Raw genomic sequence first — 25616 nt, 5'->3', positions numbered from 1 at the left:
TTTCAGTCCTTGTACCTGAGCATTTTCAGTGTTTTTTCTTTGTTCAGCCACTTAACTCTGAGCTATGAAGCATCCAGGCAGAAAAAAGGCTCCTAACTCAAGGGATGAACCAGTGTTGTGTCGACACAGAACAGACAACTTAGCAAAGAAGCCTTTTTAAACTGGATCTTTAGGCACTTTGTCACAAAGACACATCATTTGTTCCCATTTCTTTAGCTGCATCTATGAAAAACAGCAAAGAAAACACAGTTTGACAGACAGAAAATAGGATTTCTGCAGCAACAAGGTGATTCCCAAAGAGCTATTAGCTGAAAACTTGGCATATCTCAGCATGGTGTGCAGTGTGTCCTTAAAACATTTGAGGAAACTGGACAAGTGGAGGACAAAAGAAGAAGTGTCAGGCCTAAAAAACTATCTCCAGCAGATGAACAGGATCTGAAAGTGATGTCCTTAAGAAAGAGGAAAAAATCCAGCTGTGACCTGACAGGACCTGAGAGATGCATCTGGACCTTCAGCTGATCCATCTGCTGTTGGCCCAAGCCTCATCAGAAATGGTCTCCATGGAAGGGTGGCTGTCAAGAAGCCGTTCTTAAGGAAGGGAAACAGGGAGAAAAGGCTGAGCTGTGCCAAATGACACAAGAAGTGGACTGAAAATCAGTGGCAACAGGTCTTATGGAGGGATGAATCCTCCCCAGAGCCCGGACCTCAACATTATTGAAGCAGTGTGGGATCATCTGACAGAGAACGGAACAAAAGGCAGCCCACATCCAAAGAAGAGCTTTGGGATGTCCTTCAAGAAGCCTGGAGAACTATTCCTGAAGACTCCTTAAAGAAATGACAGAAAGCTTGTCTCAGAGGGTTCAGGCTGTGTTGGAGAATAAAGGAGCTCAGACCAGAGATTCACTTTAAAGCTGCTGAGAACTGATAAAAACTCTGTTTCTGCCTCAGATTCTGGGTTTATGTTCATGTTTTATCATGTTTCAGTGAATCTCTGCAGCTGCTTCCTGTTTTCCTGTAAATATAGAAACACTATCAGGGCAGGATCAGGACTTCAGCACATTATTGAACCCGATTAATCTCTGCAGCAGCAATTTCATCCTCAAAATCATTTAACAAAGTAAAGTTAGTGGCTGGCTGCAGACAGAAAGCAGCTGCATTTAGTTAACTGTAGCTAAACGACCCATTTTATGCCACTTTTCGCGGTTTAAACCAGACATTTTAGAACCTGGAGAACTATTCCTGAAGACTCCTTAAAGAAATGACAGAAAGCTTGTCTCAGAGGGTTCAGGCTGTGTTGGAGAATAAAGGAGCTCAGACCAGAGATTCACTTTAAAGCTGCTGAGAACTGATAAAAACTCTGTTTCTCTTTAACCTCTGTCCTGCTGTCCTCTGTCTCTGTTTCAGTACGTTACGCTGAGAACCCGCTACAGTGAGCTGATGACACTCACCAGCCAGTACATTAAATTCATCACAGACACACAGCGCCGCCTGGAGGAAGATGAGGTAAGTGTTCCTCAGTGGTGAAGCAAACCTCCTGGTTTCTGCAGCACATCACATCCCACTGCAGAACTCTGCATGTCTCTCATTCTCCTACACTTTGTATTCAGTGAAATCATGTCACACGATCCCTTAAAGTCTCAGAAATAAGCTCCGAATTCAGTTACATTAGAAATATCTCAACTGCTTTTTGCCTTTTTCTTTGGAAGTTGCTTCTTAAATCACCCACATGTGGCTGGAAGGCTTCAGGCCGGCCTCCGGCCTCCTCTGACACTTCATTTTTCCCCTTCTCTTCTTTTCTAACTTTCTGTTGTGTTTGATCCTTTTGACCTGCTTGCCAGTGCTTTGTCTTGATGAATATTATTCACACGATTAAGAGATGAATTAACCCCAAAGCAAAAGGTATTTAAAAACCCTCTCGGTCCACCTCATTTGTCATCTCATCAGATCCCTTTTTGTGGTGAACGGAAGGTTCACAAGTCTTTGGAAATCTCTCATAAATCTTCAGCTCCCTGTAAAAGATGGATATCAATTTCAGTTTATTGTATAAACTGGTTAAAAACACTTAAATTAAATACGAAAACTCAAATCTTAGTTTAAAAAATGGCCAAAGTGGTGTTTTCAGGTCTAAAAATATTTAAACTGATTAAAACTAACCTTTAGTCACACTTTTAGAGACATACCTGCGTTGCCGTGGTTTTAGGAGTGAAGTTAAAAGCCTGTGTTTTCCCATCGGTTGTTCTGTGATTATGTCTTAGGAGCGCAGAAATAAAGTTAGCATTGTCCAAAGCTACAAACAAAGCTAGTTTGCCCCCATCTTTACTGTAAGAATCCAGTCAAGCTGACAATCTGTGGAGAAAAATCAAGTTAATTTGGCTCCTGTTGGTGCTACCGAGGCACAAATCGCCTTTTCTGAGTGAAACAACCAGTCAGGACCAGGAGGAGCATCAAACCAGTGTCAAAAGGTTTCACTTTAACATCAAAAACTCTGCTAACAGCTGCAAACATCTGGCACCTGATGGCAGTGGGGTTCGGCCGCAGTCAGCCTCTACGTGAACACGATACGCTAATTTTTAATGTCACGATGCTACGCTTGGGACTGCAAGAGGAGGCGGGGCTTATTTTGAATGTCTTGCACCATTTAAGCTCCATTTAAACACCATTTAAGCTCCATTTAAGCTCCATTTAAACACGATTTAAGCTCCATTTAAGCACGATTTAAGCACGATTTAAACACGATTTAAGCTCAATTTAAGCACCATTTAAGCACGATTTAAGCTTGATTTAAGCGTGATTTAAGCACGATTTAAACACGATTTAAGCTCAATTTAAGCACGAATTAAGCACCATTTAAACACGATTTAAGCACGATTTAAACACGATTTAAGCTCTATTTAAACACGATTTAAGCTCGATTTAAGCACAATTTAAGCTCCATTTAAACACGATTTAAGCTCCATTTAAGCACGATTTAAGCACGATTTAAACACGATTTAAGCTCCATTTAAGCACGATTTAAGCACGATTTAAACACGATTTAAGCTCCATTTAAGCTCCATTTAAACACGATTTAAGCTCCATTTAAGCTCGATTTAAGCACGATTTAAACACGATTTAAGCTCAATTTAAGCACCATTTAAGCACCATTTAAGCACGATTTAAACACGATTTAAGCTCAATTTAAGCACCATTTAAGCACGATTTAAGCTCGATTTAAGCGTGATTTAAGCACCATTTAAGCACGATTTAAACACTATTTAAACACTATTTAAGCTCAATTTAAGCACGAATTAAGCACCATTTAAACACTATTTAAGCTCAATTTAAGCACGATTTAAACACGATTTAAACACTATTTAAGCTCAATTTAAGCACGAATTAAGCACCATTTAAACACGATTTAAGCTAGATTTAAGCTCTATTTAAACATGATTTAATCTCGATTTAAGCTCAATTTAAGCTCCATTTAATCACTATTTAAGCTCGATTTAAACACGATTTAAGCACGATTTAAACGTTAAAGCAACAACTTTTCCTAAATCAATATGACAGGTTTCTAAAATGTTGAACCTTCCTCATCGGTATCGTTCAGCTGTACTCGCCTCAGGCTTCATGTTTTTATGTTTTCCAGCGTGTTCTCACAGTTTTTGTGGCTTGTTGGTGGACATCTGTCTTCTCACCAAACTGACTCCATGCTCAGATCATGCTGTGTTTGCTGCATCACTTTGCTAATCCTTAACAGTGGAACTCCTTTCAAACAATTCATTTTAAACTTTATTTAACTCACAGGATGGTTTCATATTTCCTTGATTTAGGTCTGCTGCAGGGTTTCATTTGATACTTTTTGCTTGCTGCTGATTATTTGTTCCTTACTTACTTCTCCTCGGTTAGCTTTTAGAAAGTGTTTTTAATCAGGAGTTTTGTGAAAATGCATCAGTAGCAACATACCCTGAAGATCAGATACACATAATCTGCAGTTTCTTATATCCTATCCACAATATAGTTTAGACCACCTGAATAAATGTGAGTTATAATGTTTCAGATGCATGGCAGCAAAGTGGAGTCTGTGTTTGTGCCGTACAATTAGTGAACATGACGAGCATTTCCCAAAACATTTCCCTCTAGTAGAAATAGTCTTATAGAGCGTATGCTATAATATTATCATGTATTTACATCCTTATGTACCTACATGTGTTGTATCTCCTTTCATATTGAGATTTTATTCAGTTATCTAACACCTCTAACAGTCTCTCCATTCCCTTTTACTCCCTCTTTGCTTCTACTAATACAGAAAGCTTCTGAAAAGCTAAAAGAAGAGGAGAGGAGGAAAATGGCCGAGATACAGGCTGAATTAGATAAGCAGAAGCAGCTGGCTGAAGCTCAGGCGAAATCTGTGGCCAAAGCAGAGCAAGAGGCCACAGAGCTGAAACTGAAGATGAAAGAAGAGGCCAACAAGAGGCAAGATGTTGCAGTGGATGCTGAGAAGCAGAAGCAGAACATCCAACAGGAGCTGCATCAGCTGAAGAGTTTGTCAGAGCAGGAGATCAAGTCCAAGAGTCAGCAGCTGGAGGAGGCGCTGCTGAGTCGTACCAAGATCGAGGAGGAAATCCACATCATTCGAGTTCAGTTAGAGACCACAATGAAACAGAAAACCACATCTGAGACTGAGTTACAGAAGCTCAGAGACAAGGCTGCTGAGGCTGAGAAGCTCCGGAAAGCTGCTCAGGACGAGGCAGAAAGGCTTCGCAAGCAGGTGACTGAGGAGACGCAGAAGAAGAAAACCGCCGAAGATGAGCTGAAGCGTAAATCTGAAGCAGAGAAAGAGGCGGCCAAGCAAAAGCAGAAAGCCCTGGACGAGCTGCAGAAATTCAAAATGCAGGCCGAGGAGGCAGAGAGGCGCATGAAGCAGGCTGAGGAGGAAAAGATAAGGCAGATTAAGGTGGTAGAGGAGGTGGCGCAGAAGACCGCCGCCACAGAGCTGCAAACCAGATCCACGTCATTCACTGAAAAGGCAACGGAACTGGAGAAATCTCTCAAGAGAGAGCAGGGCACCGTCCTCCAGCTGCAGGAGGAAGCAGAAAAGCTCCGGAAACAGCAGGAGGAGGCCAACAAAGCCAGGGAGCAAGCAGAAAAAGAGCTGGAAACATGGAGGCAGAAAGCCAACGAGGCTCTGCGCCTCCGGCTACGAGCTGAGGAGGAAGCGCAGAAGAAGAGTCAGGCTCAGGAGGAAGCAGAGAGACAGAAGCTGGAAGCAGAGCGGGACGCCAAGAAAAGAGGGAAAGCTGAGGAGGCTGCACTAAAGCAGAAGGAGAACGCCGAGGACGAGCTGGAAAAACAGAGGAAATTTGCAGAACAAGTCGCTCAGCAAAAGCTTTCTGCCGAACAAGAATGCATACGCTTAAAGGCGGACTTTGAACACGCTGAACAGCAGCGCGGCCTGCTGGATAACGAGCTGCAGCGTCTGAAAAATGAGGTGAGCGCTGCAGAAAAACAGAGGAAACAACTTCAGGAGGAGCTGGCCAAAGTCAGAAGTGAGATGGACGCTCTTCTGCACATGAAGGTTCAGGCTGAGAAGGAGACCCTGTCAAAAACAGAGAAGAGCAAACAGCTTCTGGAGTCTGAAGCACTGAAAATGAAGCAACTCGCCGAGGAAGCCGCCAGACTGAGATCAGTGTCAGAAGAGGCAAAGAAGCAGAGGCAGATCGCAGAGGAAGAGGCGGCCAAGCAGAGAGCAGAGGCTGAGAAAATCCTCAAAGAAAAACTGGCTGCCATCAACGAGGCAACTCGCCTGAAGACTGAAGCAGAGATTGCCCTGAAAGCTAAAGAAGCGGAGAATGAGAGGCTCAAGAGAAAAGCTGAGGAGGAGGCCTACCAGAGGAAGCTGCTGGAGGACCAAGCTGCTCAGCATAAGCGAGAGATTGTGGAGAAAATCACACACCTGAAGAGCTCATCTGATTCTGAGCTGGAGAGACAGAAAACTATCGTTGAAGAGACTCTGAAGCAGAAGAAGGTGGTGGAGGAGGAGATCCATATCATCAGGATCAACTTTGACAAAGCTTCAAAAGAGAAATCCGGTTTGGAGGTGGAATTAAAAAAACTGAAGGGCATTGCAGATGAGACGCAGAAGAGCAAACTAAAGGCTGAAGAGGAGGCGGAGAAACTGAAAAAGCTCGCTGCAGAGGAGGAGAGGAAGAGGAAGGAAGCCGAGGAGAAGGTGAAGAGGATTGCTGCGGCAGAAGAGGAGGCAGCGCGACAATGCAAAGCTGCTCAGGACGAAGTCGAGCGGCTCAAAAAGAAAGCTGCAGATGCCAATAAGCAGAAAGAACAAGCTGAAAAACAGGCAGAGAAGCAGGTCATCCTGGCCAAAGAGGCGGCTGAGAAACGCAGCGCTGCCGAGCAGAAGGCTCAGGATGTGCTCAGCAAGAACAAAGAGGACGTTCTTGCTCAGGAAAAGCTGAAAGATGAGTTTAAAAACGCCAAGAAGCTTGCAGAGGCTGCAGAGAAGGCCAAAGAGAAAGCCGAGAAAGAGGCCGCTTTGCTTCGTCAGAAAGCGGAGGAAGCTGAAAAAATGAAAAAAGCTGCAGAGGATGAAGCTGCTAAACAGGCCAAAGCTCAAAAAGATGCAGAGAGACTGAGGAAAGAGGCGGAGGAGGAGGCCTCCAAGCGAGCTGCAGCAGAGGCGGCGGCTCTAAAGCAGAAGCAGCAAGCAGACGCAGAGATGGCCAAGCACAAAAAGGAGGCAGAAAAGGCTGTGAAGCAGAAATCTCAGGTGGAGAAGGAGCTCACAAAGGTTAAACTGCAGCTGGATGAAACCGATAAGCAGAAAGCCGTGTTGGATGCTGAGCTTCAGCGACTTAAAGACGAAGTCAATGATGCCGTCAGACAGAAGGCGCAGGTGGAGGATGAACTGTCCAAAGTGAAGTCCCAGATGGATGAGCTCCTCAAGATCAAGCTCAAGATCGAGGAAGAAAACCGACGCCTCATGCAGAAAGACAAAGATAACACCCAGAAATTACTTCTGGATGAGGCAGAGAAAATGAAAATGCTGGCGGAGGAAGCTGCTCGACTCAGTGTGGAGGCTGAAGAAGCAGCCAGGCAGAGGCAGGCTGCTGAGTCTGATTTGGCCGATCAGAGGGCCATCGCAGAGAAGATGCTGAAGGAGAAGATGCAGGCCATCCAAGAGGCTACAAAACTGAGGGCCGAAGCAGAGAAGCTCCAGAAACTGAAGGACCAGGCACAAGAGAAGGCCAAAAAACTCCAGGAGGACAAACAACAGATCCAGCAGCGCCTTGACAAGGAGACACAAGGCTTCCAAAAGTCTCTGGAGGCAGAGCGGAAGAGGCAGCTGGAGGTCTCAGCTGAAGCAGAGAAGCTGAGACTGAGGGTGAAAGAGCTCAGTGACGCTCAGGCAAAAGCTGACGAGGAGGCGAAGAAGTTCAAGAAACAAGCCGAGGAAGCAAAAGCTCGTCTTCAACAGACGGAAAAACAGACGACGGAAGTTGTTGTTCAGAAACTGGAGACACAGAGGCTGCAGAGCACCAGAGAAGCCGATGACTTAAAGAAAGCTATCAGTGACCTGGAGAAAGAGAGGGAGAAACTGAAAAAGGATGCAGAGGACCTTCAGAAGAAATCTAAACAGGTATTGTGACAGTCAGTCTGTAGAATCCTTGCAACTAACTCGATCCTGTTAAAGACACTAACCCCAGAGGAATAGAAACCGCAGACACTTTGCATGTAAATTCTGGAGCCTTCTTGGAAAATCCAGCAATTTATATGAAAGTCATCAGTCGCTAACAAATCCTGAAAGGAATAGTTTCACTTATTGGGAAATTTGTGAATGCCTTATCACAGGAATGTCAAACTCTGGTCCTGGAGGGCCGCTGTCCTGCAGGTTTTAGGTGTTTCCCTGCTCCAACGCACCTGAATCAGATCAATGCATCATTAGCAGACTGCTGCAGAACTTAATAATCTTTCGAAGAGATCCATTTCATCTGAATCAGGTGTGTTGAAGCAGGGAAACATCTAAAACCTGCAGGACAGCGGCCATCGAGGACCGGACTTTGACATATGTGCTTTATCACATAGTTGAAGAAAAGATCAACATCAGTGTAAACATGAGGCTTTACACGAGATTTATGTTTCTGTTTCTGTATTTATCAGACGCTTTTATCCAAAGCAACTTACAAATGAAGATATAACAGCTTTATAAAAAGCTAACAATAAGCTACATAGAAGGAACCCAGGAGTCCGACTCTGTCAGAGGGGACAGAGTAGAGATAGGGTGCAGGCATAGAAGGAAGTGCAGAAAGACTTTATTATTCACGTTTTAGCAGTTATTTGGTTCATTTAAGTGCAGATGTTGTCATAAAGGCGCGTCATCAACCACATCATTGTGAAATGTTGGTTGACAAATCCATTTTTAGACTAAATGTGACCTTTTCTTGTAGAATTTTGGCTAATTTTCGGGTCCTACTTTTCTTTTGTGTGCCAGGATTCTCAATATTGACCTTAAAGTCAGAGTAAAACTGAAATAACTGCAGAACAATGTGTTATGAACTATTCGGTCAAGCATAGAGTTTCTGTTTCTGTATTTATCAGACGCTTTTATCCAAAGTGACTTACAAATGAAGGTATAACAGCTTTATAAAAAGCTAACAATAAGCTACATATAAGGAACCCAGGAGTCCGACTCTGTCAGAGGGGACAGAGTAGAGATAGGGTGCAGGCATAGAAGGAAGAGCAGAAAGATAAAGTGCAGAGATAGAGGGGGGAGGGAAGTACAAGGTAAGTGCTGGGATAGGAGATGCTCTCTGAAGAGCTGGGTTTTCAGGAGCTTCTTGAAGATAGACAGGGACGCCCCTGTTCTGGTAGCGCTCGGTAGGTCATTCCACCATCGTGGGACGACACATGAACAGAGTTTGGATTGTCTTAGGCGTGGTGTAGGAGCTGCTAGACGACAATCCTGGGACCAACGGAGGGACCCAGTTGGGACAGAAGCCTTTGCAAGAGCATTCAAGTAGATGGAGCCGTTCCATTAAGCTCTTTGTAGCTAACATCAGGGACTTGGATCTGATGCGGGCGGCTAAGGGCAGCCAGAGGAGCTCAATGAACAGAGGGGGGACCTGTTCTTTAAAGCAAATGTTGCTTCATGGAAAATGCACATCAGTCATGTTCCTGTTGGCCAGTGTGGAGCAACTCATCCCTGGGTAGTAGGATAAGCTCGTAGAGTGTCGTTGTTCAGAGCCCTTCTTATTTGCTGTTGTCAACCTGGTGAATGTGTGCAAACTGAATTTGATGTCACGAGATGAGGCGTCTTTGGTGTAGCTCCAGGTTGAGGATGAAGCGTGTGGTTAAAATTTAGCTTCAGATGCTAAAACACTGTTGTTACGTTTGTGCATGTAAATTTTATTTAAAAGCACGTCTGAAACATGAACTGAACCAAAGTGCATGAGAGTAAAACTTCAGCCGGTCATGGCATGTGAATAATGTGCTTCCTGTAAGACTTCCTGTCTTATTTCTACTGTGTAGCGCAGTATGATGTAACCGGGGGCTCACACCAAAAGCGTTGTGAGCGACCACAGCCGCTCACGACGCTCACAACCCGCCGCTTGTGCTTCTTCTGCCGCCGGAAGCAGCCAGAGAAGCCGGAAGCGGCCAAAGGGGCGGGGCTTATATGTATAGCAACTAGCATATATATATATAATTATCCATCCATACATCGGTTCCCTCTTTCACCATGGATCGTACTCTGGGCAGCCTTCTTTGTGTTTGCGCTCTGCTGTTTTCCATTTTTTTCCGCCTTTTTTCCACCATTTTTTTCCCGCCTTTTTTCCGTTTTCGGAATCCAGATCGACCCTAATTGGCTGTCGTCGCGTCACTGCTCATTTACATAAAGTTGAGTCTTTTTCAACTCTTGAAGCTCACAACGCCGGCCGCTCATCGACGCCAGCTTACATTGAAAATGAATGGCAGCTGGCCGCTCACGATGCTTTTGGTGTGAGCCCCCGGTAAGGAACCTGGCTCCGACATTATGCTTCATGTTTGCAATGATGATACTTTCTAACCTCAGTTTTAAAGCGTCACATGACAGTAAAGCAGGTTGTTTTAACTGACTGTGGAGTTTACTGCAGTGTGTGATAATATGTGAATGTGTTCCATACATGCTTCGTCCTATTTGATGGTCAGCGTGAGCTGGAGGCATCGTACCACGAGTCGATCGGATCATCTTCTTTGCTTTAACTCTATAAGTTGGGCTTACTTTTGGCTTCCAGCTACATTGTTTAGGTTTCTTTCAGTTGTTACGCTGTGGCGCCAGTGTGGGGTTGGTCATCACACTATTCCATGCTACGTTCATGTTAGCCGGCTTGTAGATCGTAGGTCGTAGCAGCGTCCATTTCTGACTCTGTCTGAAATTTGTCCCTGGCTATCATTGGCCTTAAAGATACGTCATCTTTTTTCTGGGACAGCTGAAAATTCCACCTTAAGGGTTTGTCAACAGGTGACGAGCAATTTCCAAAACTGATGCTAAGTTAGGCTAACTGGCTGCTGGTGGTAGCTTCAAATATATGGTACTGACAAGACAAATGAATGGTGTGAGCAATGATTGAGTGATGTTTTGTGTACTAATTCTTTCCTTCCCTTTCTTCAAATAGATGGCAAATGCCCAGCAAGAGCAAATTGAGCAAGAGAAGGCCATTCTTCAGCAGTCTTTCCTCTCTGAGAAGGAGCTGTTGCTGAAAAGAGAAAAGGCCGTTGAAGATGCGAAAAAGAAGCTCGAGAAGCAGTTTGAGGATGAAGTTAAAAAGGCCAAAGCTCTTGAAGAAGAACAGGAGCGTCAGCGTAAGCTAATGGAAGAGGAGAAGAAAAAACTTCAGGCCATTATGGATGATGCTGTGAAGAAACAGAAGAAAGCCGAGGAGGAGATGAAAATCAAGCAGAAAGAGATGGAAGTGCTTGAAAAGAAAAGGCTTGAACAAGAAAAACTCTTAGAGGACGAGAACAAAAAGCTCAGAGAAAAACTGCAGAGTCTTGAAGTTGCTTCCAAACAGGGTTCATCCAAAATGAAGGAAAGCGAAGTTCAGACTGATAAGGTTCCCGAGGTTTTAAACGGCTCCGTCGAGGTGGACGGAGTGAAGAAAGATGGAGAATCGCTGTTAGTGTTTGATGGAATTAGAGAGAAAGTTCCTGCTGAAAGGCTTCATGACATCGGTGTCCTGACCAAGAAGGAGTTGGACAAACTGAAAAAGGGTAAAGTCTCGGTGCAAGACCTTGAAAAGAATGAAAAGGTGAGATCCTGCCTGAAGGGCCAGAGCTGTGTTGGAGGTGTCCTGACTCCATCCAAAGAGAAGATGAGTGTCTATCAGGCCATGACAGAGAACATGATTACTCCCAACACTGCTGCAATGCTCCTAGAAGCTCAAGCTGCCTCAGGCTACATTGTTGATCCTCGGAAAAACAAACTTCTCTCTGTAGATGAGGCTGTTAAGGAGCAGTTAATTGGCCCTGAACTCCATGACAAGATGCTGTCTGCAGAGCGGGCAGCCACTGGCTTTAAAGATCCATATACTGGAGCCAAGATTTCTCTGTTTGAGGCCATGAAGAAGGGTCTTATTGAGAAGGAGCAAGCCACAAAATTCCTAGATGTCCAGCTTGCAACTGGTGGCATTGTTGACCCCATCAACAGCCATAGAGTGCCACTTCAGACGGCCTATAAGCAGGGTCAGTTTGATGCTGACATGAACAAGAAACTCACTGATCCCAGTGATGACTGCAAACTATTCATAGACCCCAGCACTCAGGAGCAGCTCACCTACAAACAGTTACTGGAGAAATGCACCAAGGATGCAGAGACTGGCCTGCTGATACTACCAGTGACGGAGAAAGCTGCTCACAGTGATGGAACGTACACAGATGTGGAGACCAAAGAGGTGTTCAGTAAATCTAATGTTGACATTCCATTTGGGAGGTTCAAAGGAAAAACTGTTACCATCTGGGAGGTGATAAATTCAGAATATTTCACTGTAGAGCAAAGAAGAGAACTGATTCGCCAGTACAAGACTGGCAAGATCACAGTGGAGAAGATCATTAAAATTGTCATCACCGTTGTGGAAGACAAGGAGAAGAACAGTGGGAATGTTTTCCATGGTTTACGGGCTCCAGTCTCGGCCAATGAACTGCTAGAGTCCAAGATCATAAACAAAGATCTGTTCAACAAATTGAGCAATGGACAGATCTCAGTGAAAGAGGTCTCTGAGATGGATTCTGTGAAGAAGGCCCTGCAAGGATCACCCAGCATCGCAGGACTGCTGAACGAACCAACCAAGGAAAAAATGCCTTTCTATCAGGCCATGAAGAAAGAATTACTCTCTCAAGAGACTGCTCTGAATCTTCTAGAAGCTCAAGCAGCGACAGGGTTTATGATTGATCCTGTAAAAAATGAGAGGATCCCTGTTGATGAGGCTGTTAAGTCAGGTCTTGTTGGTCCAGAGCTGCATGAACGCCTCCTGTCAGCGGAGAGAGCTGTCAGTGGCTTCAGTGATCCTTATACTGGGAAAAAAGTGTCTCTTTTTGAAGCCATGAACAAAGGCCTTGTGAAGAAAGACCAAGGCATCCGTCTGCTACAAGCACAACTTTCAACAGGTGGAGTTATTGACCCCATTAAAAGCTGTCGCATCCCACATGAGGTAGCATGCAAGCGTGGATATTTTGATGAGGAACTCAGCAAGACTCTAAACAAAAACACAGATGAAACAAAAGTATTTTATGATCCCAACTCACAGGAGGATGCAACCTACACACAGCTCTTGAAGAAATGTGTCACCGACAAAGAAACCGGACTGCCATTGCTTCCTCTCTCAAAGAAGGCTCCAAAGCCAAAAGGAGACAAACAGATTACAGAGGCCAAAACAAAAGAGGCCTTGAACCAAACAAGCATGGAGCTGGAGTATGGACCTTTCAAAGGGAGAAAAGTCACAATATGGGAGATCATACACTCTGAATACATCACTGAGGAACAAAGAATAGAACTGATTCGTCAGTACAGAATGGGACAGGTAACAATTGAGAAATTGATAAAGATAGTGATAACAATGGTCGATGAAAAAGAGGGCAAAACAAAGGAAGAAGCCTGCTTTGAAGGCCTTAGGGCACCGGTCACTGCCAGCTCGCTGCTCAATTCCAACATCATCGATAAATCTTTATTCGATCAACTCCAGCAGGGTAAAAAGACGCCCAAAGAAGTCAGTCAAACCGATAAAGTCAGAAAGTACCTGCAGGGCGCCGACCGCATTGATGGCATTACCATGGAGGATTCAGATGAAAAGTTAAGCATATATCAAGCAATGAAAAATAATGTTTTGCAACATAACACTGGACTTGCTCTTCTTGAAGCTCAAGCTGCAACTGGTTTTATAACCGATCCGGTCAAAAACCTGAAATACTCTGTGGACGATGCTGTGAAGGTAGGAGCTGTTGGCCCAGAGCTTCATGAGAAACTCCTGTCGGCTGAAAAAGCTGTGACAGGATACAAAGATCCATACACGGGCAATAAGATTTCTCTGTTCCAAGCCATGAAGAAAGAGCTCGTGTTGAGGGAGCATGCTATTCCTCTTCTGGAAGCTCAGTTTACAACAGGAGGCATGATTGATCCTGTTAGCAGCCACCGTGTTCCCAACGAAGTGGCCATTCAGCGTGGCTATCTCAGCAAACAAATGGCCAAATCCTTCAACGAACCCTCAGGTGACGTTAAAGGTTTCACCAATCCCAACACCAATGAAAGCGTTACCTACAAACAGTTGCTGGAGAAGTGCAGAAGAGATCCCAACTCTGGTCTGTGCTACCTGCCTCTGTCAAAGGTTGAAGCTCCTGCTCCTGTTGAGACAGCTTATGAGTACACAGAAGAGCAAACCGAGAGGGATCTGTCCAGCACTCCAATTGAGATCCCACATAAGAACTTTGCAGGGAAGAGCATGACCATTTGGGAGATCATGAACTCAAACATGCTTCCAGAAGAGGAGAGGCGCCGCCTCATGGAGCAGTATCGCCTGGGGCAAATCTCAAAGGATAGAATGCTAATCATAATAATTGAAATAATTGAACAAAGGGAGAACCTAAAGTCAGAACAGAGTATGTCATGTGATGTCATCAGAAGAAGAGTTACTATCGAAGAGTTGTACAGTGCTCGAATCATTGACTTGAACACATACAACCTCCTGAAGCAAGAAAAGATGACAATTCGCGAGGTGATGGAAATGCCATCGGTAAAGCAGTACCTCTTTGGCACTGGTTGCATTGCTGGAATTATGTCAGACAGTCCTCCAAAGATCAGCATTTACCAGGCCATGAAGAATGGAAAGATTAAGCCTGAAGTAGCTTTGACACTCCTCGAGGCACAAGCAGCAACTGGATTTATGATCGATCCAGTAAAAGATGAGCTGCTAACAGTTGACGAAGCTGTACGCAAGGGGCTCGTCGGCCCTGAGCTCCATGACAAACTTCTCTCTGCTGAGCGGGCAGTTACAGGCTACAAAGATCCATACAGTGGAAAAGTGATTTCTCTCTTTCAGGCAATGAAAAAGGACCTGATTCCTGAGGACTATGCCTTGAGGCTTTTGGAGGCCCAGAATGCCACAGGAGGGCTGATGGATCCTGAATACTATTTCCACCTTCCCGTAGATGTTGCCATGCAACGAGGATACATCAACAAGGAGACCCTTGACAGAATAACTGAACCTACCGCGGATGTACGCGGTTACACGGATCCGACAACTGATGAGATGCAGTCCTATGCACAGCTGTTGAAAAGATGCAGAGTTGACAAACAAAGTGGTTTGCGGTTGCTTTCACTGGCAGACAGAAGACTTCTCTTTAAGGGTCTCAGAAAACAAATTACGTTGGATGAGTTGCTTCGGTCACAGATCATCGATCAGAAGACATACAATGAACTCACTGAGGGTATCATTTCAGTTGAGGAGATCAGCAGAAGCCTGAAAAAGTACCTGGAAGGCACCAGCTGTATTGCCGGTGTGTATGTAGAATCTAGCAAAGACAGTCTGTCAATTTACCAAGCAATGAAGAGAAACATGATAAGACCAGGTACCGCATTTGAGCTCCTCGAAGCTCAAGCTGCCACAGGTTATGTCATTGATCCCATTAAGAACCTGAAACTGAATGTCGCTGAAGCAGTAAAAATGGGTGTTGTTGGCCCTGAGTTTAAAGACAAACTCCTCTCAGCTGAACGGGCTGTCACAGGCTACAGGGACCCTTATTCTGGCAAGGTTATCTCTCTTTTCCAGGCTATGAAAAAGGGACTCATTCTGAAAGACCATGGCATACGACTGCTAGAGGCTCAAATTGCCACTGGTGGGATAATTGATCCAGAGGAGAGCCTCCGTTTGCCGGTTGAAACAGCGTATGAACGTGGCCTGTTTGATGAGGAAATGAATGAGATCCTCACCGACCCCTCTGATGACACGAAAGGCTTCTTTGACCCCAATACTGAGGAAAATCTCACCTATCTGCAGCTAATGGAGAGATGTATGACGGATCCAGAGACCGGCCTTCGTCTTCTGATGCTGAAAGAAAAGAAACGTGAGAGGAAGACATCATCCAAGTCTTCAGTTCGCAAAAGAAGGGTCGTCATCGTTGACCCAGAGTCAGGCAAAGAGATGTCTGTGTATGAGGCATATCAGAAAGGGCTAATTGACCATCAGACCTATTTAGAGCTTGCAGAGCAGGAGTGTGAATGGGAGGAAACTACAATCACCTCATCGAATGGAGTTGTGAAATCCATGATCACTGACAGAAGGTCTGGTCGGCAGTATGATATTGATGATGCAATCTCAAGAGGACTGATTGACAAGTCAGCCCTGGATCAGTACCGAGCCGGAACACTGTCCATCACCGAGTTTGCAGACATGCTGTCTGGAAACATGAGCGGTAGCAGATCGCGGTCATCCTCCTTCGGCTCCTCTTCCTCCTACCCCATGAGTCCAGTACCATCTATAAAAACACCACCTACCACATGGAACGACCCAACTGAAGAAACTGGTCCCGTTGCCGGCATCTTAGACACAGACACACTGGAGAAGGTGTCGGTCACAGAGGCCATTCACAGAAACCTTGTTGACAATATCACAGGCCAAAGGTTGCTGGAGGCTCAGGCCTGCATAGGAGGCATTATCGACCCAAACACGGGGGAGAAATTCTCTATTGCAGACGCAATGAACAAAGGGCTTGTGGATAAAATAATGGTGGATCGCATCAGTTTAGCCCAGAAAGCATACAATGGCTTTGAAGATCCAAGAACCAAAACCAAAATGTCCGCTGCCCAAGCTCTGAAGAAAGGCTGGCTTTACTATGAGGCTGGACAGCGATTCCTAGAGGTCCAGTATCTCACTGGTGGGTTAATTGATCCAGACGCTACAGGCAGAGTCTCTATAGATGAGGCTGTGAAGAAGGGCACCTTAGATGCACGCACAGCTCAGAAGTTACGAGATGTTAGCGCATATTCAAAATACCTCACGTGCCCTAAAACCAAGCTTAAGATCTCCTACAAGGATGCGATGGAAAGAAGCATGATAGAGGAGGGAACCGGTCTGAGACTACTTGAAGCATCTTCTCAGTCGAGCAAAGGCCTTTACAGTCCCTATAGCATCAGTGGGTCTGGCTCCGCTACGGGGTCACGATCTGGCTCAAGAACAGGTTCCAGGTCAGGCTCCAGAAGAGGCAGCTTCGATGCCACGGGGTCTAGTTTCACTACAACCTTTTCGTCTTCCTCCTACAGTTCACCAAGCTACAGCCGGCGATACTGAACTGCAGGTTTAGGAGAGATTCTCTGGGGGAAGGATGTGCTTTAAAACCACAGTGCTCACCAGATGCCTAACTCTGTGGAGTAAAGACTACCTTTATTCTGCTCTGCATGGGGTTGTTACAAGACTTTTAATATTTAATTTTCTACAAAATGAATTATTTTCTTTGTTGTATATTTCACATTTACTTTTAGTCACAGTTATGCTGCCTCATCAGATTCCTTATTATATACTGTAAGCAGCTAGCATTAGCAACAGCCGTTTATTCCCAGTATATCACAAATGCTTCCATTGTTTGTGAGTCTTTTGATTGTTAAAGATCATTATCATGAGCATTACGTGTTCCACAAACACATCAATTTACTTAAAATACTGTGTGATAGACCACAAAGCAAAGTTATAAAGCGACCCAAATTGGATGTATAAACTAAAACTTCTTTACATGTGTATATTTCTGAATGTTGAGGAAATTATAGCCACTCTGCAGAGCAGAATATGGAGTCTAGCAAAGATTAATAGTATTAAAAAGAATGCCAAGCTTCAAGATCTTTTCTCTCCTGGACTGCACTGCCACATATACTCTTCAAATACACGAATGCAGCTTCCTCCCTGTTGTGATGTGTCATAAAGCCTGCAGTTAGAGCAACATGTGCACCTTGTGACGTGAACAAAAAGCAAAAAAATGAACTCTGGAACTAACAATCAAACCAACTGGACATCGAAGACCAACACATGTAAATTCCTGCTTTCCTGGACACTCTGAAAGGTAAAAAGTACTTGATGTTTTCAAGGATTTACCTGTTTAATTGCAGGAAGTCCTGTGGTCTGACGTTGTTGTTCCATTTTTTCTCTTTCAGTCTTCATGTCTTCTCCAGCCCTTTGCTTAGATATCTCCCAGAGACCCTCGGCGTTGATGTGGACCATCGCTGTAATGCCAGAATTCAAGCAACAGGACTGAAATGCATTTGCTCGTCAGCTGTTTGCGCAGATTCTTTTGACAGTGGAGCGTTTTAAAGACTGAACGTATGCTGTGTAAGTGCCTGCAGAACACAGTTTCACTCTTCATTGGGAGTATTCCAGATGGTGCAGTGCAGTGCTAAAGCTGTAAACCGACTGAAAAAGCAATGTTACCCATAATGTTTAGATTGCTGTGCTATCAGGTGAGCCTTTTTTTTCAGTCTGACTTCAGTATGTCACAATCTTACTTTCACACAGGGCTGGAATATATTATTTGAACATTTAATAGCTCAACTTTGCAATATTCAATCGTTTTATTTTTCCTTCACAGACACTATATGTACTGTAATGATAATATGGAGCTCTAATGCTAAAAGCCGTGAGTTGACATTTCTTTGAGAAAAGTCTTCCAGCTTTGCAGCACATCCACCCAGTATTCATGTCTCACTACATATATTTGTTTTCATTTTGAATCGTCTTTGTAAAGCAACACGTTTGATCTGCATCGTATTCTTTTCATATAGCTCTGCAGTGCATGATTTAATACATGAAAGGATTAAGTAGTCATATCCATTAAAGCTTTTTTTGTTATGTTGCAAAAGGTTTGATGGATGTATTGTAGTGAGGGTCATCAAGCCTTGTTTAAAAATGGTGTATTTATAACTAAAGGGTGATGAGGAATTTTATTGTAACCCCTTACACGATGTAAATAAACACAGAAATGAAAAGATTTCTCAAGTTTAGTCATTTTCACACATCATACACCATAATTATTAAACTTTATCTAACAGAGCTGTTAACATGATACGGAAAGGAATAAGGAAACTAAATAACAAGCGACATTAACTCGACATTATTTCAGTTTTATTTCATTGCAGACCGTATGAACCAAAGATTTTTCACATCGTGATGTGATTTCAGACCTGCAACACGTTCCTTTTCCCACTTTGTTTCCTTCTGCCAACACTTAAAGCCGTTCTGACTCTGAGGAAACCAGGTGATGAAGAGTTTCAGCTGGTATTTTGTCCCATTCTGCCTAAGATCTAGAGGCTGAGCAGCAGAACTACTGATAACCTGCGAGAAAATGAGGTCGGCACTGTGCAAGAAACTTTAAAACCAACATATGAATTTAAAATTTCCATCCAAACTTGTACTTGGGGATAGAAATAAAATATTCTATCTACTCCAACTTGGTTTTTTCCTCATGAAAACTTCCTCAGTATAAGAAGATGCATCTTTTTTCATTTTCTAAGGTGTCTCATAATGAATATTATATGTCAGTCCTCAGTATCTGTGTAGCAGAAGCTTCAATCTGGCCTCAGAAATAAACAAAATAAGCTCAATTTATCATTTGTTGGTATCATGAAAGATGTTAGAAAGTAAAACCTTCTGATTCATGAAGGTTTTACTTAACAAAACAAACACAGAATGAGTTGAAAAGTGGTGAAAATTTCACATATTTCTCTGAGATCAACTCAAAAACCAGGATTTTTCTGAGCACAGAGAAAAGCACAACCACTCATGAAGGTGAAAACTGCCTTGTTCTGTGCAGCTCTGCGTTATTTCGGTGGAGGCATCATCATCATAGCATGAAAAGCTCCAACAGGGAAACTGGGTGATGATCCAAGAAGAAGCCCGGTTGTCCTGAACCAAGCTCGAAGGATTCAAGTTGAATAAGAATAAGGAAACTACTTTTTTTCCTTATTCTTAACTAGTCTAATCTATAATAAGCGTGTTTATCTACCATATGAACAGTTTCTTCCAGTTCCACTGAACAGGAACCGATGTCTTGGTCACTGTTTATCGAAGACTTCCAACATGATGTTTTGATCACTTTATGATAATAACTACAGCAGAAAAACTGCAGTCCTGTGGTTTCACGCAGTTGGAGCTCAGTGGTCCTTACCACGAGGCGATGGTAAGGACTCGCAGTGATTCGAGTCGGGCTGGTTTAGTTTACTGGTGTTACACCGGCTTGAAAGAGCGATTATTTCAAGAGGTCAGGGTGCAGCGTCAGGGCCTCACAGATGCAGGGTCGATTCAAAGTCAGATTGTTTATTTATACTCACAGGGCCGGCTCTGGGTAATATGGCGCTCCAGGTGTAAATGTATAGTAGAGTATAATAGTTAGGGAACCTGTCTGTGAGTAGTAGTAGTAGTTACTAGTAGTAACGACAGTATAGTACTGCTATTTAACACAGCTAGCTTAGCTTTGCACTAGCTGTTAGCCAAAATGAAGAAATCAACACCTAATGCTTTAAAAGTTCATTAAAGTTACATAACTCTGCTTTGGGCCAGTTTTTCCTCCTCCTTCCTTTGCTTTCTAAAAGCAGCACCTGACGGCTTGGGTGCCCTTTTTATTATAAAAGATGAAAAAAAAAGGTTGCTAAAAATAACGACAACGTCCTTATTTAATAATTGAAGAAGCTGGGATGCGCTGCACCCCAACCCCGCCCCACCAGGCGACCGCCTGGTTCGCCTATGCCCAGAGCCGCTGTAGGTACCGGATCTGCCCGGGGCGCCTGTTGGTGACGTAACACTCTATGATTGGCTGGACGTTGGCACGATGACGTAAGGGAATGTGATTGGTCCGGACAACTTACTGAAGAGGTAAAAAAAAAAAAAAACCTATTGAAGTCGTTTTCGCGGCTCTTCGTAGGAAACATGGACGGCTTTTACAAAGAAATCCAGCATTATCTTTCGAAAGGGACTTGACCCCCGAGCACATCTGATTCTTATGAAATGGGACGCAATGTAGTTTGTAATAAAGTTGGAGTTTCTATTAAATAACCTCATATTGGCAAAAAATACTTCATTCATAAAATGTAAATAGTAAACCCACTACTTTATGTTTTCTTAGCTGTTTTTTTGTGACTTTTATAGAAATGCTGACATGATTTAGCTCAGTTTCCAAATACATTTTGTATTGGAAAAAAAGTTTTTTACGAGTGGCAGATATGGTACCTACACAGCAGGCTGAGGATCTCCAGACAGAGCAAACAAGGAGGCTGTGAAACTCCTGAAACTCTCCTCAATAACTATGGATGAGAAGGGAGCAGCTATGAAAGTTTTCAATAACAGAAAACTCTCTCCATAGAAGGAAAACAGGCTATGAAAGATAAAAAATAAACTCTCAACGCTCTCCAAATGAGGTCGACTGGAACAAAAGACTCAATCTTAAAAACAGAGGCACAGTGAAACTTAATTAACTTTAAGCACAAAGATCTTTAAGAACAAAACACAAGTGGAGAAACTATAAAACTTTAACATTAAACGAACGCAAAGCTTCACTAACGGAGGCGACTATGAAAAGGTTACAAAGTAAAATCACTCCAAAAGGGAGGAACAAAACCGACTCATCGTGATTTAAACTAAAGCTATGGAATAGTTTAATAAAACAAAGGATACGCTCTGCAGGAGGGTCGCTCTACTGCAGGCTCGAGGACTCTGTGGAAACCGTGAATCAATGACGCTGAAGGGAAGCTTAAGACAGAAACAACACACTGGAACAAGACCAGGGAGCCATGAGGAACAGGTGGAAACACTTTGGATCAGGGAAGACCATCAGACACAAGAGGAAGGGCAAGATACCTGAAATAAAATAATAAAACAGGAAATGACGAGACAAGACATGAATCGAAGCACAGATGGTGACACACAGGTGCTGAACTATGATTTATTTTATTGGTTTTTCTGCTATTTGTGTTTAAAGTCCAAATTTGATCGTTCATTTTCAATATGAAAAGTAAAAAAGAAGATTTTACAACACAGCAGAGCAGAATTGGTCAAATAATTTCCCTCCTACAGAAGCATTTTGGTAAGTTTTGCTCTAATTTAGGCTCCTTCTTCTTTTGGAAAACCGCTCAAAGCTTTAATCTGCATCCACTTCCATAGAATGAAATATACACACTGCCTTTAAAAGGTATTTACTGCCTTTGTCGTGATCGTTTGTTGATGAATAATCTGTAATTTAATGGATAAATCTTGGTTTTATGTGCTGGACCTGCACAAAAAGCTTTGTGCTTAAGTTGGAATGACCTTCAAAAACCCCAAAGTTTCAATCTACTCAGAATCTGTGGCATCATTTAAAGATGGCTGAACACCAGCAAACCCCTCCAACATCGTTAAAGTCTAATTAAAGTTGCACAAACCGTACGATTTCCCTGTCAATCCTCGTTTTCAGTCTTTCTTTGACTGCTGAAGGTTCTGCTGCCGTGAAATATCTCATTTCTCCTTTGGTTTTAGTGTTCTTTTAGGTGCTGAGCTTCTATTTTCAGGATCCTCTAACAGGATTTATCTTTAAAACATTGCTCCTGTGCTTTTAATGAATAAATGTGGACATCTGAAGTCTGTATCACTCTTTTTCTCTCACTCCCATCGTTACAGGACACTCATCAGACCTGCACCTGGCCTCAAATTGTTTCATTTTTCCCTTTCTTTACATTTTTTTTGTCATGCACAGTGCACCGTGCACTTGTTCAGTGCTTTCGTGCTAAAATTACACGAAATTTGAATAATCTCTGACTTTTAGGTGCAGAAGCAAAGCAAGAATTTGACTGTTGGAGTAAACACCCAAATATTCCTCATACTTTACTGTCATGCTTAATTCAGTTTTTATATGGACCAATAGGAGGCCAGGGTTAAAGGAGGTCTGGCCAATGTGGGGCTTCAGCGCACGTGGGGTCGCAGCCTGGGATTTTGGCACCTGACAGTCTTTCTGTGAATGGGAAATCCCCTCCGTCTGATTGGCCTGTGGCTGCGGCGCTCTGGTGGTCGCACATTTGCTCAAAATCTCTTTTTTTTAAAGGTTCACATCGGGTCAAATGTGTGAGGCTCACATTAGTCCAGAATAACCCCCAAAGGCATCATGCCTCCATCTCTGACGGAGCCCAAGCAGCCCAAATGCTCGCGCTGCCGTCACCATGGCATCATCATCCCAAAGAAGGGCCACACCAAGTTCTGCCCTTTCCTCCACTGTGAGTGCTGGAAGTGTTTCCTCATCAGCCAGCGGACCCGGGTCTCCAACCTCCAGAGAAACCTGACGAGAGCGCGAAACGTGGAGAGTGCAAAGCAGCGACCCGGAGCCAGAGGCGCGGCACCAGCCGCTGAAGGGACCTCCGGTGCCTCGGATGGAGGCGCCACATCTGGGCAGGTTTACCCCCAGTGCGCATCTGGAGGGACCCCGGAGTGCGCCGCTCCCTGCGCCTGGAGCCCCGTGGATCTCCGGAGCTGCCGACCCGAGCCCGGAGGGCAGCCTGTGGGCGGCTTGGACAACAGAGATGTGCTGCCCAGAGCTTCCAGTGAGGATTTATCTGCTTTTTTAAAAACACAATTTGTTCAATTTGCAGGACGGGATTCTGGTAACGTTTGGTTAAAGCTTTTCCGTTTGTTCCAAGCTGATTTGTTAAAATGTCTGGTTTAAACCGCGAAAAGTGGCATAAAATGGGTCGTTTAGCTACAGTTAACTAAATGCAGCTGCTTTCTGTCTGCAGCCAGCCACTAACTTTACTTTGTTAAATGATTTTGAGGATGAAATTGCTGCTGCAGAGATGAATCGGGTTCAATAATGTGCTGAAGTCCTGATCCTGCCCTGATAGTGTTTCTATATTTACAGGACAGCAGGAAGCAGCTGCAGAGATTCACTGAAACATGATAAAACATGGATATAAACCCAGAATCTGAGGCAGAAACAGAGTTTTTTCTCAGTTCTCAGCAGCTTTAAAGTGAATCTCTGGTCTGAGCTCCTTTATTCTCCAACACAGCCTGAACCCTCTGAGACCAGCTTTCTGTCCTTTCTTTAAGGAGTCTTCAGGAATAGTTCTCCAGGCTTCTTGAAGGACATCCCAAAGCTCTTCTTTGGATGTGGGCTGCCTTTTGTTCCGTTCTCTGTCAGATGATCCCACACTGCTTCAATAATGTTGAGGTCCGGGCTCTGGGGAGGATTCATCCCTCCATAAGACCCGTTGCCACTGATTTTCAGTCCACTTCTTGTGTCATTTGGCACAGCTCAGCCTTTTCTCCCTGTTTCCCTTCCTTAAGAACGGCTTCTTGACAGCCACCCTTCCATGGAGACCATTTCTGATGAGGCTTGGGCCAACAGTAGATGGATCAGCTGAAGGTCCAGATGCATCTCTCAGGTCCTGTCAGGTCACAGCTGGATTTTTTCCTCTTTCTTAAGGACATCACTTTCAGATCCTGTTCATCTGCTGGAGATAGTTTTTTAGGCCTGACACTTCTTCTTTTGTCCTCCACTTGTCCAGTTTCCTCAAATGTTTTAAGGACACACTGCACACCATGCTGAGATATGCCAAGTTTTCAGCTAATAGCTCTTTGGGAATCACCTTGTTGCTGCAGAAATCCTATTTTCTGTCTGTCAAACTGTGTTTTCTTTGCTGTTTTTCATAGATGCAGCTAAAGAAATGGGAACAAATGATGTGTCTTTGTGACAAAGAGCCTAAAGATCCAGTTTAAAATGGCTTCTTTGCTAAGTTGTCTGTTCTGTGTCGACACAACACTGGTTCATCCCTTGAGTTAGGAGCCTTTTTTCTGCCTGAATGGGTCAGAGTTCAGTGGCTGAACTGAAATTTCTGGGTCCTTGGATGCAAACTGTAAAGAAACGAGTGGCGGATCAGGACTTTTGCACCGTTCTGTGCAACATGGCCCCCTGATGCTTGGGGAACAGTTTGATGTCAGATGTTTCTTATGAAGTGTGGCTTTTTTATTCCAGGTTCCTCCTGTTCTGGTGAGCGGGGGCAGGCGGTTCCTCTGCCGCTTCCCTTTCCGTTCAGTATGCCGGCTCATTACCCCTGCAGCTACCCTCTGCCTCCACAAGTCCTGCTCCACCTGCCGTCCTTCCCAGCTGTGCCTTCTGGGCTTCATGACGGATCCCTGATGTTCCCCCCGTTCCAGTATCCTGCTCCGCTCGAGCCGGCGCCCGCTGCTGTTAGTCGCTCTTTCTTCTTCTGCACTTCAGAGACGCCTGCAGCGCTGTGTTTGGTTGTGTAACGATGTCTCTGCGTGTTGTCAGGACTGTGGGCCGGTCTTCTTCACCTTCCACCCCCTTCCTCCTCCGGAGAGTTTCCCAGGAGGCGCTGAGGTGGAGGCGGCGTCCACGGCCTCCGCCGCCCACAAGCGCTGAGCGCGAGGCGCGAGATGACAGAGGGAAGAGATCATTTCACTTTGCTGTGACTGCTGGTGTGAATGTATTCCAGAAACTGTTCCTTGGTCATGTACTGATGACGGTTACAGGCTGTTATTGAACTGTTATGAGTTGTTAATAAACTCGGAGATGTTTTATTCAGCATCCTGGTCACTTTGAAATGCTTTAGAATAACATTTAATGATTTGTTTTCCAGTAGCTTAATTGATAAAACTATCTAAAATATGTATTTCTGATGGAAAGATGAGGCTTTATTGATCATTCAAAGCCTAATTAACACAATGCTCTTGGTGACACATGCAGAACTTTGCCTGTTATTCTGAACCCTTTAGACCACATATGTCAAACTCCGGTCCTGGAGGGCCGCTGTCCTGCAGGTTTTAGATGTTTCCCTGCAGGTTTTAGATGTTTCCCTGCAGGTTTTAGACGTTTCCCTGCAGGTTTTAGATGTTTCCCTGCAGGTTTTAGATGTTTCCCTGCAGGTTTTAGATGTTTCCCTGCAGGTTTTAGACGTTTCCCTGCAGGTTTTAGATGTTTCCCTGCAGGTTTTAGATGTTTCCCTGCAGGTTTTAGATGTTTCCCTGCAGGTTTTAGATGTTTCCCTGCAGGTTTTACATGTTTCCCTGCAGGTTTTAGATGTTTCCCTGCAGGTTTTAGATGTTTCCTGCAGGTTTTAGACGTTTCCCTGCAGGTTT

General features: G+C 44.1%; 2 protein-coding genes across 3 annotated transcripts in view; both read left to right on the top strand.

Moving 5' to 3' along the window:
• The window catches only part of pleca (plectin a), a 132186-nt gene extending 113694 nt beyond the window's left edge, over positions 1–18492 (top strand). For both annotated transcript variants that reach the window (XM_072370792.1, XM_072370791.1), the window contains 4 exons: positions 1405–1503; positions 4289–7636; positions 10650–17571; positions 17663–18492. In XM_072370792.1, coding sequence (XP_072226893.1) covers positions 1405–1503; positions 4289–7636; positions 10650–16808 — 9606 coding nt within the window. In that variant the 3' untranslated portion in view covers positions 16809–17571; positions 17663–18492. The remainder of the gene's footprint in view (positions 1–1404; positions 1504–4288; positions 7637–10649; positions 17572–17662) is intronic.
• A 4137-nt stretch (positions 18493–22629) lies between these two features.
• LOC140275574 (uncharacterized) lies at positions 22630–24900 on the top strand. Its single transcript, XM_072371090.1, has 4 exons — positions 22630–23062; positions 23111–23122; positions 24490–24704; positions 24790–24900. Exons 1-4 carry the CDS (start codon positions 22630–22632, stop codon positions 24898–24900), a joined length of 771 nt encoding a protein of 256 aa, XP_072227191.1.
• Positions 24901–25616: the final 716 nt, after the last annotated feature.

The sequence above is a fragment of the Leuresthes tenuis genome, unplaced genomic scaffold (genome assembly GCF_036924035.1).
Source record: "Leuresthes tenuis unplaced genomic scaffold, fLeuTen1.0.hap1 SCAF_18, whole genome shotgun sequence".
Classification (NCBI taxonomy): domain Eukaryota; kingdom Metazoa; phylum Chordata; class Actinopteri; order Atheriniformes; family Atherinopsidae; genus Leuresthes; species Leuresthes tenuis.
The sequence above is the reverse complement of the archived record's forward strand: the minus strand, read 5'-3'. Positions and strand labels throughout refer to the sequence as shown.

What these genes read in the sequence shown, in the direction of transcription:
- LOC140275574 (XM_072371090.1), top strand. Translation starts at nt 22,630, where the DNA reads ATGCCTCCATCTCTGACGGAGCCCAAGCAGCCCAAATGCTCGCGCTGC. An exon ending in TCGAGCCGGCGCCCGCTGCT is followed by an intron (nt 24,705 to 24,789) that starts GTTAGTCGCTCT and finishes GCGTGTTGTCAG; the next exon opens with GACTGTGGGCCGGTCTTCTT.